This window comes from Tupaia chinensis, unplaced genomic scaffold (genome assembly GCF_000334495.1).
Source record: "Tupaia chinensis unplaced genomic scaffold, TupChi_1.0 Scaffold139677_1, whole genome shotgun sequence".
NCBI lineage: Eukaryota > Metazoa > Chordata > Mammalia > Scandentia > Tupaiidae > Tupaia > Tupaia belangeri.
The window spans coordinates 781,259-800,094 of record NW_006199558.1 but is presented as its reverse complement, the minus strand read 5'-3'; the positions used below and the strand labels follow the sequence as shown (position 1 = coordinate 800,094).

The window sequence follows — 18,836 nt, the reverse complement described above, 5'->3', positions numbered from 1 at the left end:
AAAAAAAAAACGAAAACAAAAAACAAACAAAAAAAAACGGTTAAACTATTCGTACCATTTAAAAAAAAAAATTGGATATTTGATGGCTGCAGTGAGCGGTATGGGCCCAGTTGGGTTCTACTTTATAGTATGCTCTTTTTACCCAATGGGGTTTAGGCCTAAAGTCAGACTTGAGTTCATGTAGAGGCATGTGTCAGCTGTGATAACTATTGGAGAGACTTAGACTAATTAAGATCACTGACAGATCATTTGGGGAGGGGTGAGGCACGGAGGGCAATCGGGGATGACAGGGACAATGTGGGAGGAGGATGGGTCATAACAGAGGGAGGGGGATGGGGAATCTAGGATGGTAAAACAAAAGGCAAGGTATGCAGGACACAAGAATTGGGAAATTATTTGCTGAGAACATATATGTTGACGTGCTTGATTAAGCCAATGCACAGTGTATTTTGGATGGAAAATTCATTTGTGTGTTGTGATGGGAAAAAAAATTATAATAAAAAATAAACTATAAAAAAAAAGAGAGAAGAGGATAGAGAAAGATAACAAGTGAACAATAGAGAGGATGTTAGTGAGAAACAGATATGGTTTATTATCTGTTGATGATGACGTGTATAGTATTCTCAACTGGACTGGTCTGGGAAGTATTTCATGATGGGTGAAGTCTTTTAACAAGCAAAATGAGAAATAGTGATTGACTGTTTTAAAAAATTATAATAATGATAATTATTGGGAAATGCATGGAAAAGACATTGAATGATAAAGCGGGGAGACTGATGTCTCTGTATTGACTGACATGCATGACATTCTCTTTTGAAAAAGCAATGGAAGTCAATGTAAAGTTATAAGTAATCCAATGTAATATAAAGAAGATTATGATGATTATATAAATATAAAAAAAGGCAAAAAAAACCTAAAAAAAATATGTCTTATAGTAAAGAGATGTAACAGTTGACAATACCATGAAATACATTGGTCTTTCTACATTATCTCATTAAACAAAAGCAGCTTATCCTAATTGGAATAGTATTTGGTCCTTGGAAAAGTCATGCTGTCTTCTTGCATAGAAAATATGAAAAAATATGCCATGACTTTTCTGATGACCTAATAGTATAGTCTAGTAAAGGTTCATGTTAAAAATAACAAATTGCATGATTAGAGTAATTTTTCAGGATATATGGAACCAATAAACACAATATGGTACAGCACCATAAAAGCTAAAATACCTGAATTAGAAACCACAGGTGAAATAGTATTGTCCCTTTCTCCATTATTCTCCATAAATCATTTCAGGAATTTGTGGTATCTACTCTTGAACTTAAACTCTGCTAATTGGAGGACTTAGTTCCAGAGGGGAAAACTATACTTGCAGGTATTGAGCTGGTCGTTATTTTGAAAGGGAATCTGTGATTCATTGTACTAAATAGGAAGAATGAGGGGATCTGAATTGTACACAGACAGATCATATCAGAAATTGCTTATATGCTACTTTAAAGCTAGTTGAGAATGTGAGGAACAGGTGCTAAAGAATTGCTTGTTTATTCTAACCTCTAGATGGACAGTTTTGAGATACATTTCATAAAGTTTTTTAGAAAGTCTCACAGAGACAAAACCAGGCACCTAATACAGGTAGACAGTTTCATAACATATCCTCATACTGGCTTTACCTTACCATCCCCTTTCCCTGTTTCACTCCATTTATGATTTAGCCCTTCTCCATAAAATCACTTCTATAATAAACTACTTGTGTACAAGCCTGTGTCTAAAGTTCTACATTTGATGTAATCTAGGAAAAGACAGCATGCCTTTTTGATTGGCTATATGATGATTTCACTTACTGTTTTTACCAGGATGTCCCTTGGAGGGAATGAGGATTGTGACATGGATTTTTGTCTAAGACCCCATTGACATGATTCTTTTAGCATCAGCTCAGAATGTTGAATATGCACATTCTACAAAAGTAGCTCACTTTGAGGCAATTGTACCTGAAGGTCTGTAGTTTGTTACAATTAGGAAGTTTTGTGGACTTATTTGTGTGTGTGTGTGTGTATAAATTGTTATGTAGTGCTCAGTACTATACTTTGATATCAATGTAAAGACAACCTGTTTCAAACAGTGACAACCATATATGGTTATTAGATTTGATGTTGCTACCTTAAATCTATTCTCAAAGCATAGTATAAAAGTCTGTATTAATTATTTGGTTTATCTTCAAATCTTCTGAGTTTATGTACTAGTTATAATTAATTATTTCTATCCTTATTTCATAATCATTCTGCTTCCAGTCATATGTATACTGAAATTTTATATAATTCTGAAGTGCTTTTGTTATTTTGATAACTGTAATTATCTGGGAGAGGGGCACCATAACATCTCTATCTGAATTGCTCAAATATAGCTAATATACATATTTTTCTTTTTGGGGATGCTTAACTGCATCCAGTAAAACAGCAGCAATACTTGAGTAGCTGGTAGATTTATATTTTTCTGATGTCTTCAAAAACTGAACCCACTAAATAGAATAATGTATAAATAATTAATCTTTCTTGTTCTTTGTATTTAACACTTAATGCAAAGATCAAATAAAGTCATATACAGTGAAAATATATTATGTATAAATTACAAAATGAGACAATAAAGAAAATATAACAAGGTAATCTAGGGACCTGGTACATAAGGAACCTCTCCTTTCCATGTTTTGAGACTAATGAGAAGTATCTTTAGCTCATAGCTGTTATTTTTGTTTTTTGAGTTTATTTTTTTTTGTAAAATTACCTAAATATATAGAAAACAAGATGTTCAGAAGTTTGCTTTTTAAATCACAGTAAATTCCTGATGGATTTAACAGACTGTTAATGAATCTATGAAGAAGATGAAACTTAATTATATTTATGAATATCCAAAAATACTGATATTCATATTTTTAAAAATTTTGCCAGAGGACCCGTGTACTCACTTGAGAGAGACAAAGTGGGAGAGGGCTCAAACGCCTTCCAGTGGTGCATGGTAACACTGCAATCCCTTCTTCTCCATTTCTCCATCCTGTTGGGATTTGGGGCATGTATGCCCACCTGCCTGGCATGTTTGTTCAGGCCTCTGGGGCTGATATTTGAACCACACAGTTGGCCAATAGAGTTACCCTAAATATATTTTCAGCTTGAAAGCAATAAAAGACACATAAAATTGTGTCATACAGAAAAAAAATCCATGTATCAAAACCAGAAAAGAGGGAACCAGCAGTTAGCGTAATGGCTGTGTCGCTGGATTCCCACGTAGTCAACCGCGGTTTGCGTCCCAGACCCGGTGGCTTAAAACTCACACCGGGCGCGTGTGCGTGCGTGCCCAGGATCCCAAGAGGAGAATGGAGGAGAAGGGATTGCGGCGTGACCAGCCCCTCTGGGGGGTGATTTCTCGCTGTCTGTCTCGCTGTCTCTCTCTGTCTGTCTGGCGAGCGCACGCGCCCTAGAGCGAAAACCTCTCAAAAAAAAAAAAAAAAAAAAAAACAAAAAAACAGAAAAGAACATAAATAATAATAATAAAAAAACACCAAGGAGAAAACACATTTTAATGGTCATAGAAAATATAATATAGCCTTTTGCTTCACTGCCCCACTGAAAGTATGTTACCAGCAGCTCTACTGGAACTACCTGAAAAAATTCAGCCAGGATTCTCTTACTGTGTGAATTCCAACCCATGTTCAGAAATATGGCCTCAATTTGTGCCGTCATTGTTTCTGTAAGACTGCAAAAGACATAGGCTTCATTAAGGTGGCCTAAGTGATCTTCCTTTAATGGATTATCCAGGATATCCGCTCAGTGAAGGAAACCATGCTGGCTCTTCACACATAAAATACAATTTTTAAAAATTTCAAAAATAATAGTTAATATAAGCAAATAAATATATTGATATTTTTAAATGTCCATTAATCTGTTAGAAAATATAAAAATTAATTGAACAAATTATTCACAGAAGAGGAAATATTTAAAGTTTATATGCAATGAAGAGTCAGTTAAAATGATAGTGGCTGTGTATTTATCAAATTTAAAAAATCTTTTAATTATCAATGCTGATCAGGATATAATGATGGAAAGTAGATACCCACAATTATTTTTGAAAAATCAACTGGGCAACATCTACTTGAAACTTTAAAATCAGGACCAGCAGATGGCATAACGGTTATGTTGCTGGATTCCTACATAGTTGACCACAGTAAGAGTCCCAGAACTAACGGCTTTAAAGTCATGCCAGGAGCATGTGCGTGTGCCCGAAATCCCAAGAAGAGACTGGAAAAGAAGGGGTTGCAGAGTGGCCATCCCCTCAGTGTGGATTTCTTGCTTTCTGTCTCTCTGTTTCTCTTGCAAACTCATGCACCCTATAACAAAAAAATTCTCTCAAAACAAAACAAAAACAACTTAAAATCATCAAATCTTTGGAACAATTATTCATTTTAATGGAGTCTAGTCTAAAGAAATTAACACTGATGAATACAGACTTTAACACATAAAAATGTGAATCTTTTTTGTGTGACAGAAAGGCATTTAACAATTTTACCACAAATACTCCTTATAATATTGATACTTGACAAAGTTCATACTATATTTTATAAATGGGAAAATCAGGGAAAAAATTAAGTAGTTTTCTTAAGAAACAGATATAGGGCCAGCAGGTGGTGTGGTGGTTAAGGCACTAGACTCCCACATGGTCAACCACAAGTTCGAGTCTCAGATCTAGCAGCTTGCTTTCTCTCTTTTTCTTTCTCTCTCTCTGTCTCTCTCTGGTCAAATTAAAAAAACAATAATGATAACAAGTTGAATTAAATATTAAATAAATAAATACTTTTTTTAAAGGAAAAGAAATGAATATAAATTCTAAAAAGTAGATTATTAGGGTGGGCTGGCAGGCAGTGTGGTGATTAAGGGCACTAGACTTCCACATGGCCAAACATGGTTTGAGTCCTAGACCTAGCATCTTGCTTTCACACTTTTCTTTCTCTCTTTCTCTCTCTTTCTCTCATTCTCACTCTATCCCTCTCTGATCAAATTAAAATAAATAAATAAAGGTAAATAAAATAAGTCTTTAAAAATTAAATTATGGAGTTTAGCAATTTTAAAAGCAGCTATCCTAGGGCCAGCAGTGATATGGTCGTTAAGGAGCTGGATTCCCACATGGTCTACTATGGTTCGAGTCCCAGACCCAGCAACTTGAAAAATCACACTTGGCATGTGTACATGTGTGCCCAAAATCCCAAGAGGAAAATGGAGGAGAAAGGATTGTGGCATGTTTGTCCCTCCTAGGGGATGACTTCCATTTTCCCTTTCTCTCTCTGGTGGGTGCACATGCTCTATGGCAAAAACCTAAAAAAACTTTTAAAAAGAAAACTATCCTAGCCATTGATTCTTCATTCATTTTTCATCAGTTTTAAAGAACTTGTTCTAATTTTGCACATTTAATTTGATATTCTTATGTAATTTCTTATTAAAATTTAATTACTTATTGAAGATGAAAGCTCAGCTTGACTTCCACAGTGATCTCTCCATATTCACCAAACTGATTTGTCATTTGAGAGTTATGTTCTAAATTAATATGAAATTAAATTAAGCCTCATGTCAAAGAAGCTATGAGGTCTGCTTTTGTTTTCTTTAAAAAAGAATTTTAATCCATTTTAGTTCAATAAATATTCAAAAGTTAATTTGTGTGTGTTGACAGATTATGTAACAGGATCTACTAGATAGAGTACAGATTTATAATTAAATGAATTGCATAATTATGAATGGCCTGGTATCCTGGGTACTCAGATTATCAATCTAGAACTATTTCAGAACAGACATTTAAACCCATGTGCTTTATTCTACACAGAGCAGAATTTCTTAGAAATAATCAAAGTAAAAAAATTAGAGTGAGAAGGTGACATGGTAGTTAAGGTGCTGCATCCCACATGGCCAATTCTACAATTCAAATTCAAGACCAGGAGACTTAAAAAACACACCCGGTGTGTGTGTGTGTGTATGTCTCAAATCCTAAAATGAGAATAGAGAAAGAGGGATTATGACATGCTCATCTCCCAGGGTGTGATCTTTCATCTTCTCTTTCTGTTCATCTCTTTCCAGGGAGTACACATGCCCTATGGCCTATGGACATACATACATACATACATACATACTTATATACATAAAGGAGCTGGCAGTTGGCGTGGTGGTTAAGAGCACTGGACTCCCACGTAATCAATTGTGGTTTGAGTCCTGGACCTGGTGGTTTGCTTTCTCACTTTCCCTCTCTCTCTCTTTCTTTCTCTCTCACTCTATTTCTCTCTGGTCAAATTAAAATAAATTAATTAAGTTAAATAAAAATGATTCATAAAAAATAAAGTCTTTTTATAAAGTAAATAAAATAATCTAGAAAGAAAAAGTTTCTGTATTGAAAAAAAGAGAAAGATATTATAAAATCCTCATAAGTTTAAAGGTCTTACTGGGGACCATAGTACAGAAAGTATTGGAATTAAAGGAATAAAGTCTATCTTTATTAGTCAAAATAGTCAAATGATGGACCCTCTGAGAAAATATGTCAGATTCCTCCCAATAGGACATCAGGTTTGGAGACACAGCACTTTGCAGCCCTCAGGGAAAACTGCACTCATAAATTGCTAGCAGGAGAGCAAATTGGCACATTTCGGTGGATACTTTTGTGATAGTACATTTATAAAAGCTTGAAAGTTTGTAGTCTTTAGTCAAATTATCTGACCAGTCTACAACAATGGGCATTCATTGTAGCATTCTTTATAACATTGGAAACAATTAGGAAAAAAAATGTACACAAAAGAATATCTGGTAGGTAAACGTGGTAAATTGATAGAACAAAGTATAATGTAACTATAGTATAGAACTAAATATTGAAGTGTAAAGGAGACTAGGTAACTGTCTAGTAGATTCTGTCTTTGTGTTTGTGTGTTTGTGTATCTATTATAATGAAATGATTTTTATACAATATTGTGAAGTAAAAATGTAGTTTTAAAATAATTTGTAGCCCAATCCCTTATTTATGTAGATAGATATGTTTTAATTGTCTAGCAGGATCACAGCAGAATATGAATACTAGTTATCTCTCGTTTATGGAGTTTATAAAGAATTTTTCTTTGCCATTATTTGATAGTAATTTACAATTTTTCTAACTGATTTTCTTTGGCAAAATTAGAATGCCTTTTAGTTCTGTTAATTGTGAATTTTAAACCAAGATATTGCATAGCATTTGAGAAACAGGCTTTAGTATATTACTAAGCGGTGAGTGAGCTCCTTTATCTTGATAAAGTAGGACGTGCTGTTCCGTAGCTAAATCCAGGAGGGGAAAACATGCCCTCTCATTTGAAGGATGCAAACATATTTAGTCAAACAACAAATTGGCTCATTTGAGTTTTATAGCAAATAGAACAGAAAGTAGTTTGCATAATTTTCTTTTATAGTGTTTATCTTTTATAAGGCTCATTGGAACAGTTGCTGGCCACCTGTCAATAATGTGGCCTTTTATAGACTTAACCTTTTATTGTTCTCATGCCCTTGACATTAAAAACAGTCTCAGAAAAAGCCAGTGCTGAATATGGTAGGTAAAATATTAATTTTAAATTGAAAAGGCTGTCTTTTGTAGACTGAACTAAAGACATGTTTTGAATGACATGAAGAGATTAGGCTATTATAAAGTCCTCTTTATCAGGAATAAAAATAAATTCATTATTTTATCAACATTTTGGGAAAGTTTGTGAGGTACTATGTATAAAGCACTAGCCTATGAAAAACTAAGCCAGATACTATTCATTTAAATGTTTTGTCAGAATTTTACATAGTATTACATTGATTCCATAGAAAATATTTGTATTGCAAGTCTATCAATTACACAAATACTTTGGGTATATAAATAGCTGCTTTAATTCCCTTTTAGTGCAATAAGATATCCAGTGGTTTTTTTTTTTTTTTTTTGGATTTACATAAAATCTGTCAAGCTAAGTGTTTGACACATATTTATTGACCCACATCCTAGAAGTGATTTGCATGATACAGGATAAACACAATCCAACAAATCTGTGCACAAGAATACATTTCCATTCATGAGGGAATATTATCCAAGGCTTTAAATAGAAAGCTGCGTATCCTTTGTTTTGCTCAATTACATTCCAAGTTCCCTTTAAATAGTCATGAACAAAAACTGAAAGAAAAGCAAGTTTCAAACAAATTGAAATTCGTAGTGTTGTGAGAAAAAAAATCTCTTCCCTGCCCCTCACCTTTCTGCTGACTAATTTGTACACTTAGACTGTAAGATGTGGGGTTGATTTTTTTTTAAGCTTATTACTTTTTTTCATGAGAGAGAAAGACAAATATCCTCAACAGGGTCTCATGTAATGATTCCCCTCAGCCTTTTCCAGCCAGCCAGGATTATGGACACATGTATGTGCCTGGCATGTTCAAAGAGCTGGACCTCTGTCTTCCATATGGTTTCCAGCAATGCAAAGTGTTGTACCACTGCCACACTACCATAGCTGAGTCATGGATATTTAACATTTATGAAGAGACACGTAAGGTTAAATATCACATTCTGTTCCTGTACTTGATAGAGGACTTTTACATACTCTGTTTTCAAATTGCATCTTTAAAGCATTAGTGCTCCTTGAAACATGGCAGCTAATTGGGTTAACAATTTTTAGCTGTCAAGAGCAATTTTAGATGTGGTTCCTTTTCTAGTCCATGTGAAATTGTTTCAAGATCACTCGGAAAGCAGTAGACAGCCCTTATTTGGGTTTACTATGGCAAAGACCTGCTCTTTCAAGAGGTTGGTTAATTAGCACAAATACAATACCCAATGTGCAATGAAAAGATAAGACAGCAGTGAAAGCCTGCAAGGGGGATGAGTTGGGGTTTTTAGGTTCAATTGTGATTATATCACCACCTCGCTTTCACTAGTGCCTTGTTGTGTTTAATTCTTTTCCTTTAATCTCAGTAGGTATTTTTATAGATCTCCATGGATTTTTCTTGGGATATGCAATCTTCTGTTTCTCAATGTAAACATACTTGAATGAAACAAATCTGGCAGTGTTATCTGGGAGAAGCTAGTTAAGAATCTGTAATAATATTATTGGAATAGGAATCAAAATGTATTTTTACTTATTGTATTTCACTTATTTTTCCTAGTCATCTGTATAAACTTAATAAATTTCTATTTATTATCAATGTATATAAAATTTTGTAGACGGTTTCTTGAGCTTAGTCTTGTCTTTCCTTCTAGCATTAATATCAACCATGTAATACCTTGGATATTAAGATCTACAAACTAACTTCTCTCCTTTCTAAACAAAAGAATTGAGGAAATTCATCTAAAAGTAAGCCACGAAAACCAAAAAATCATCATTGAACCATATAACATAGAACTTATAATTCCACTAAAGCAGTGGAAGTTCAAAGATTTAATGAATATAACCCTAAGTAATTATAAAACTATATAAAAGGATGTATACACACATATATGTGATATGCCTTATATCTATTGAGGAACGTCAAAGTAAGAATAATCTTACTTTTCTTTTGAATTCTAAATGTGAAATAACTCCTATAAATGATTTTATATGTCAAATGATCATTTTTTATCAATTTATCAGAAAGCTACTGTCACTGACTAAGCAGTCGCTGCAGTGGAGTCAACATTGTGAAAAATCAATAGAGAAATAAGTACTCAAAGAATATCCCTGGTTGGAAAAATTGAATTTCTGCAAACTAAAGAGTAAGAATAGTCCTTAGGGAGCATATTTTAATTCTTTACAAAGTAGGACAAGAACATTTGATTTATGATTTTATAAATAAGATGCCAAAATGATTAAACTTTTACACGAGTTTTCTTTTTATTTCTTAAAGCATGTATACATTTTGAGTAAGAACAAACTATCTCATTTTTATCTTCAGTTGAAAAATCATTGATTAAAATATGCTTTTAAATAGCTCACAAAACAAAGAGAATATTCTGGTAAGAAATATGATGGTTCAAGTCAGTCCCACAGCGTAGCAGTTAAGTGCTCTACCTAGTGACTGGATCTCACATGGCCAACTAGTTTGAATCAAAGCCCCAGGTACTTGAAAAATATGGGGAGGGGCAATGCCCCAAATCTGTAGGGGTGGAGAAATGAGGGAAAGGAATTACAGTATGACTATGCCCCATTAGGGAGCTTTCTCTTCCTCTCTCTTATTCTTCTCCCTCTAACTAGCACATGTAGCTTCTGGCAAGAAAAAAGAAAAAAGAAATACTGTCATTGACATCCATGAAATCTGCCCTAAAGCAGTGTCAATCTGAGGGAAAAAAGTAATATCAACCATGTAATACCTTGGATATTAAGATCTACAAACTAACTTCTCTCCTTTCTAAACAAAAGAATTGAGGAAATTCATCTAAAAGTAAGCCACGAAAACCAAAAAATCATCATTGAACCATATAACATAGAACTTATAATTCCACTAAAGCAGTGGAAGTTCAAAGATTTAATGAATATAACCCTAAGTAATTATAAAACTATATAAAAGGATGTATACACACATATATGTGATATGCCTTATATCTATTGAGGAACGTCAAAGTAAGAATAATCTTACTTTTCTTTTGAATTCTAAATGTGAAATAACTCCTATAAATGATTTTATATGTCAAATGATCATTTTTTATCAATTTATCAGAAAGCTACTGTCACTGACTAAGCAGTCGCTGCAGTGGAGTCAACATTGTGAAAAATCAATAGAGAAATAAGTACTCAAAGAATATCCCTGGTTGGAAAAATTGAATTTCTGCAAACTAAAGAGTAAGAATAGTCCTTAGGGAGCATATTTTAATTCTTTACAAAGTAGGACAAGAACATTTGATTTATGATTTTATAAATAAGATGCCAAAATGATTAAACTTTTACACGAGTTTTCTTTTTATTTCTTAAAGCATGTATACATTTTGAGTAAGAACAAACTATCTCATTTTTATCTTCAGTTGAAAAATCATTGATTAAAATATGCTTTTAAATAGCTCACAAAACAAAGAGAATATTCTGGTAAGAAATATGATGGTTCAAGTCAGTCCCACAGCGTAGCAGTTAAGTGCTCTACCTAGTGACTGGATCTCACATGGCCAACTAGTTTGAATCAAAGCCCCAGGTACTTGAAAAATATGGGGAGGGGCAATGCCCCAAATCTGTAGGGGTGGAGAAATGAGGGAAAGGAATTACAGTATGACTATGCCCCATTAGGGAGCTTTCTCTTCCTCTCTCTTATTCTTCTCCCTCTAACTAGCACATGTAGCTTCTGGCAAGAAAAAAGAAAAAAGAAATACTGTCATTGACATCCATGAAATCTGCCCTAAAGCAGTGTCAATCTGAGGGAAAAAAGTGTATATTTATTGGGTTGTCAGAAAAGTCATGGCGTAGTTTTTTCTCTGCTTTTCTATGCAAAAAAATACACCATGACTTTTGTAACAACCCAATAGTTGCTCAAAATATATGTAATAATATTAAATAAACAACATCGGAAAGTAAAAGATTTTTAAGATTACACTTCAGGTTCTGGTTATAATTAAATATATATATATATATGATTTATAAAATATGTTACTGGTATCTGCTATGTTTTCATAACTAGATAAAAATCAAAAGACTCTAATCAATAATTAATTATAACAGCTTAAAGGAGAAACATTTTTGTCATTATCTTCAATTAACTGTGTAACTGGCATCTATTGAATAATAAATTAATTTGAATTATTTTCTTGATTGGATTTGATTTTATTTATTCAGTGAATAAATATTATTGCATGGCCTGTAATTGCTGCAGAAGACAGACAAGAGCCAGCACTCAAGGGGCCATAAAGTCAGTCTAATGTGATAAACAGATATTCAGCAAATAAGTATTCAGTACATTAATTGGATTGTGATAAGCATAATGTGAGAACTATGCAGTGTGTTTTGAGAGTGTGTGAGAAGGGAATGCCCTGAATGGATGTAAGTAAATCCCATTCTAAGTAACCATCATTCACTTTAGTTTTAGAATAAACTTAAAAACCTGAGGCTTTTGCTAAAATTTGATTTTAAAGAGTTAAATATATTCACCAGTTCTATTTTCTTTTTTTTTCTTATGTTCTGCCATAGGGCATGTGTACTTTCTGGAGAGAGACAGAAACAAAGAGAGGGAGAGTGAAAAATGACCTGCAAGGGTTTGGCCATACTGCTCCATACTCCTCCTAAGGTTTTGGACATGCACACATGCATACTTGGCATGAGTTTCAAGCCACCAGGTCTGAAATTTGAACTGTGGCCAACAGTGTGGGAGTCCAGCATCTTAATCACCATGTCACCTGCAAGCCCCTTTATCTTTTCTAGGAAAATTTTTAAACTTAAGAGTTAATTAGTAGTGTAGAATTCTGGTTCATAATATATATATATTTTTTTTGGTAGGGGGAATAAATAGCAATTTTTGGCATGTGTTTTTCCTTATTCAGCAATAACACATGCATACTTGAAGTCAATTCACATTTTGCATACTCGTATTTCTGCAATAAAATATTAATTTTCTTTAATTAAAGCACACTCACTAATAATAGTGCAACCTACCAAAAAATGTATAAGTATTTTTAAGTGCCAACTTTATAAATTTGCTATAAAATTTTTTGAGTACTATTTCATAGTGAGCATGTGCCACAGTTTTTCAATCCCATCATCAGTTTTTAGGCACTTAGGTTGAGTCTATATAGTAGCAATTATGATTAATGCTACAGTAAACATGGATGTGAGGATATCTTCCCAACTGAGTATTTTCTTATTTTGTGGGTAATTACCAGGGAGTGGGATTACCAGGTCATATGATAGGTCTATTTGTAGATTTTCAAGGAACCTCTATATTGTTTTCCATAGTTCCTGTACCAATTTACATTCCCACCAGCAGTGTGGGATGTTCCCCTTTCACACAGGTTCACCAACACTTGTCAATCTTTATTTTCTTGATCAAAACCATTCTTACTGGGGTTAAGTAGTATCTCCTTGTGGTTTTGATTTGCATTTCCCTTAAGATAATAGATGTGGAACATCTTTTTTTCATATGCATTTTGACCATTCATGTGTCTTCCTTAGGGAGTTGTCTGTTAGACTGATTTGCCCATTTTTAAATTGGATTATCTGTTTCATCACAGGTGAGTTCCCTACATATTGAGTTCCCTGTATATTCTGATTATCAGTCCCCTATCTGAAGCATAGCTTGCAAATATTTTCTCCAATTTTTGAGGATTGTCTCTTCATTCTAATAATTGTTGCTTTTTAACTTAGTGTAATCTCACTTGTGTGGTTTTGGAATTGTTGCTTATACTTTAGGTGTCTTATTTAAGACATTTTTGCCTTCTACAGTGTCTTCAAGTGCTCCACCTGTGTTTTCCACAAGTAGTTTCATGGTTTGAGGCCTTACACTTAGATCTTTGTTCCATTTTTAGTTGATTTTTGTTAATGGTGAGAGATAGATGTTCAGTTTCATTTTACTCCAGGTGGATATCCAGTTCTTCCAGTGCCATTTTCTAGAGACTTTTTTCCCCCATTGGAATGTTTTGTGCCTTTTGTCAAAACTCAGTTCATTGTATGTTGTGAGGTTTACTTCTGGATTCTGTTCCATTGGTCTCCCTCTCTATTTCTGTGCCAGTACCATGCTGTTTTGATTATCACAGCTTTGCAGTATACTTTGAGGTCAGGTAGGGAGATGTTTCCTCCTTTATTTTTTTGCACAGGGCCTTTTATGATTCCAGAAAAATTTTTCTTTTTCTCCACAACAAGGAAAATTGAGATCCTGTCATTTGATACAAAATGAATGGATATAGACTATAAAAGATACTATATATCATTGCTCATTTCTGCATTCCATAGAAGAAATTGGAAAATCCAGATACAATAGTAAGGAGGACAAGTGTGGATATCAGAGACTATGAGTGGGGAATGGTTAGTAGAGGGTGGGTGGAAGAGGATCAGGGAGGGAATACTTTATTAGACATAAGAATATAAAATTTTCCACTAAAAATGATATTTATGATAATGTCTTTGATTTGATTGTCACATACTGCTTGCACACTCTGAAAAACTTCATTGTGTACTATATAGATATATGACAAATATATGTAAATAAGAAATAATAAAATAAAATTTCTAAAAATTTGTGTTGAGGGGAAAGCAGATGGTATAGCAGTTATGTCATTGGACTCCCACATGGCTAAGTGCAGTTTAAATATTGTACCTGGTGGCTTAAAACTCACACCGGGCACATGAGCATGTGGGCCTAAGATCTTGGGAAGAGAATGGAAGAGAAGGGATTGCAGTGTGGCCACCTTCCCACTTGGGGGGGAGGGTGATTTCTCACTTTCCTTTTCACTGTTTCTCTCCCTGGCAACTGCATGCACCCTAGGGCAAAATCGTCTACAAAAGAAAAAACAATGTGTGTTGAAGATAAAAGGTTAACTTCCTAATAGTACCAATCTATTAGGTCATCAGGAAAGTCATGACATGTCTTTCTAAACAAAAATGCATCATGACTTTCCTGATGACCCAATAGTTTAATCAGACTAATTTTATAATTAATGTTAATGATTAGAAAACAGAGCTTAACAAAAAGTTTTTAATAACATCTGGGATTTAGACTCTGAGTTAATATAGTCATCTATTTTGAAACTAAGACTTAATGGCATATAGCTTACTACCATCTTGAGGGCCTAACATAAATATATCTTTGTATGCTGTATTTAGGATAGAAAATAAATGTGTTTTAATTTAAGCACAGTAAGGAAATATAATAAATACCCTAAATATGTGGAATTAGTTCTAAAACTAATTGTATACATATTATTAGCTTCCCTCATTAAGAAGAAGGATCCTGGGCTCTGTAATTACCAGCTTGAATATTTAGAAATTCTATAAGAGAGCACCAACATATTTGTAAATATTTTCTTTGACAAATTAAAAATATGATTAAGGGCCCAGCTTGAGAACTGGTGTTAAGGTATCTGGATCCCGCATGGTTTACTACACCATTCAAAAGTGGACCTGATGTCTTGAAAAATATGCAGGGCAAGTATATGTGTATGTCCAAAATTCTGAAAAGACAGAGAGGTGAATGACAAGAGATTGTTGTATAACTGCCTGCTCCCCCTGGGGGGTGCCTTGCTTTCTCGCTTTCTCTATCTCCCTGTCAGTACATGTGCCCTCTGGAAAATTAAATAACTAATTTATTAATTAAATGAAAATATGATTAAAGTAATATCAGTTACTACTTTCAACAGATACTACAAACCTACTAGATTTCTATGCTTATAAAGTATGGATGCCTGCATTTGAGAAGACTTTCCCTATATGTATTTAAGTCCCCTATAGCCCTTTATATATGAAATTTGTGAAGCAATGATATAAGTATTTCAAATATCAATACTTATTTGGCATTCAATAATGATTACTTAGAACACTATTAGCAGTAAGACTCTTTTCTGTTTACAACTCCACTGTGCAATTTGAAGAAAAAATCATTAGTGTTTAAACATCCTCTTGAAACAATGTATTTAAATATGATAAACATATTATTTAAGTTTCATTCACTGTGGTTTAACAGTCATTTTATTATAGAAGTTTCTAAGACTCAAGCCCTAAAATCTAGAATATATTATAAAACCGGAAGTCAGAAGAATTGAACCTAAATTCCAGAAGTGTTTTGTTATTTGTTTAAAAAATAAAGTCGACAGATCAATTCTTTTTGTCCTGTCTTTCTCAACCATGAAGAAAGGCCTGGGCCAGTCTTTGGCATCACAGGTAAGGTGGGTAGATGGCATATGACCAACTGCGTGGTTCAAATCCCAGACTGATGACTTGAAAAACATGCCAGGGCTGTGTGCGTTGGGGGCAGTGGGGGGACAGAGGAGGTTGTTGCTCAAAATCCTGAAAGGCAGGAGAAATGGAAGAGAAGGGATTGCAGTGTGACCATCCCCATTGGGGGCTGCTTTCTTACCTCTACTCTCTTATTATCTATCTGTCTCTCTATGGCAAGTGCATGTGCCCTCCAACCAAAATTTTTAAAAAGAGTCATTTGGTCTATTTTAGTAATTTTTACTTTTCAGGAGCAGAAGTCTCTTGTCATACCAAATCTTACAAAATGTTTAAGATAAATAATGAGGTGAGAGGGAGGGAATTGGCAAGAAAAACAAGAAATGAAATATGTAATGGGTACAAAAATAGAAAATTATGGGGAACCAGCAGTTAGCATAATGGCTATGTCGCTGGACTCCCACGTAGTCGACCGTGGTTCACGTCCTGGACCCGGTGGCTTAAAACTCACGCCGGGCACGTGTGTGTGTGTGCCCAAGATCCCGAGAGGAGAATGGAGGAGAAGGGATTGCGGTGTGACCATTCCCTCTGGGGGGTAATTTCTTGCTTTCTGTCTCTATGTCTCTCTCTGTCTGTCTGGCGAGCACACACGCCCTATAGCGAAAACCTCTCCAAAAATAAATAAATAAATAAATAAATATGGAAAATTATTTGCTAATTACAATGTGTTTAGTATATCTTTGACTGGACTAATATGCAGTGTATTCATGGTGGAATAATTAATTTTGTATGCTGTAAAGATGTACAGTGATTACAAATGTTAAAAAATAACACAAGAAATACTTATAAACTTTGTAGGCAATAAAAGTTAAAAAGAATAAAAAAAATAATATCAATAGAGCTTCTTTTATAGAAGCAGCAGTGAGGGAAGAGGGCATCGGCGTGGTTTGAGGGAGCCCTACAGCCACACCCTACATGTTGACCCTTACCTTCCCACATGACCTGCTGAAGATAATCTAGCATCATCAAATAATTCCTCAAATTTTTGGAAAATCATGTAATTATAAGCTCTTAAAATTTCTTCATAATTCTGAAATATGATTCTCAATTTTATAAATTAGAATTTGTCTTTTTAAAATTTGAGAATCATAAAGGCTACCTTGTAAAAACTGTATGCAAATATGAGGTTTCAACCTATTCTAAGAAGGGGTCTAAGGCAAAAAGCCTATATTTTATACTAAACCATAGCTTACATTTCCCATAAAACATTTTTTAATACCAAATAGTTCATATTTAGAAATGAATAAATTGATAAACCCCAAATAACCCCTCAATGTTCAGAACATTCCTGTTAGATTTAAATTTCCTCACCCATCTCTATACTAAGAAAATGATAAAAATAAAATTTTTAGCAAATTTAGGTAGTATGGGCTTAAAATAAAGATTTTATCTATTCCCCAGCTTTGGTTATCAGATAGTCAACACTTTAAATTCTGTCAGCACTCACAGCATGAACTATTAGATCCTTGCAGTCATAGTCTATAACAATAAAAAAATGAGGTAGAGGAAGCATGTTCTACAATAGTTAATTGCCCAGGAAAAGAAAAGCCTTCAGGAGAAGTTCTTCACAAGGGGCCATTTTCTTTGCCAGCTATTTAAATGGATTTGATGGTTGTGAGGCAGGAGTAATGGGTTTTCACTGTGACTAATTTCTGATGCCCTTTCTGAGCAAGAATTTGTACCTACCTAAAATAAAGAAAATGAATAAAAGCAAACTTTTAGTAATCCCAAAAGGATCCAAAGTGAAATTGTCTCAGCAGTTACCGTATATAGATTCTGTGACACAGTTCCCCTTTCGCAAAAATACTTAGTGCAGATCATTACTTTCCTACAGACCTGTACAGAGACCTACTTTATAACACTTCAGGGGAGTTAATGTACTAGGTCTTGAAAGTCTTTCTGGAACATGAAGTAGCTCGCAGTTTTCTTGTGTAGCACTTAACTTTTGTGTTGTCTTGCAGGTCCATGGGGTCGATGCATGGGAGACGCATGTGGTCCAGGAGGCATCCAGACCAGGGCTGTGTGGTGCGCTCACGCGGAAGGCTGGACGACACTGCACACGAACTGTAAGCAGGCCGAGAGGCCCAGTAACCAGCAACAGTGTTTCAAAGTTTGTGACTGGCACAAAGAGTTGTACGACTGGAGGCTGGGACCCTGGAATCAGTGTCAGCCGGTGATTTCAAAAAGCCTAGAGAAACCCCTGGAGTGTGTTAAGGGCGAAGAAGGCATTCAGGTCAGGGAGATAACGTGCATCCAGAAAGACAAAGACATACCTGCAGAGGATATCATCTGTGAGTACTTCGAGCCCAAGCCTCTCCTGGAACAGGCTTGCCTCATTCCTTGCCAGCAAGATTGCATCGTCTCTGAGTTTTCCACGTGGTCAGAATGCTCCAAGACCTGTGGCAGCGGGCTCCAGCACCGCACACGTCACGTCGTGGCACCGCCCCAGTTCGGAGGTTCTGGCTGTCCAAACCTGACCGAGTTCCAGGTGTGCCAATCCAGTCCATGCGAAGCGGAAGAGAGCATGTACAGCCTGCAAGTGGGGCCCTGGAGCGCGTGCGCAATGCCACACTCGCGCCAAGCGAGACAGGCGCGGAGACGCGGGAAGAATAAAGAGCGGGATAAGGACCGCAAAGGAGTGAAGGACCCCGAGGCCCGTGAACTTATTAAGAAAAAAAGAAATAGAAACAGACAAAACAGACAGGAGAACAAATACTGGGACATCCAAATCGGATATCAAACCAGGGAGGTCATGTGCATTAACAAGACGGGGAAAGCTGCTGATTTAAGGTAGTGTCTTTTTACACTGATTACATCTGTCTGTCACAGCACGCGTACTGGAGACTTATACTAACTCCAGCAACACATACTCGCACACCCTAGCATGAGCTGCTCCTCAGGTGTAAGGCTTTTGTAGGTTCTTTGGTAGTGTTTCTAC

The 18,836-nt window shown here is 35.1% G+C and overlaps 1 protein-coding gene across 2 annotated transcripts in view; it reads left to right on the top strand.

Moving 5' to 3' along the window:
- Positions 1-18,836, top strand: part of THSD7A (thrombospondin type 1 domain containing 7A) — a 491,805-nt gene that overhangs the window by 170,988 nt on the left and 301,981 nt on the right. For both annotated transcript variants that reach the window (XM_006162059.3, XM_006162058.3), the window contains exon 2: positions 17,860-18,688. In XM_006162059.3, the coding sequence (XP_006162121.1) occupies positions 17,860-18,688 (829 nt within the window). The remainder of the gene's footprint in view (positions 1-17,859; positions 18,689-18,836) is intronic.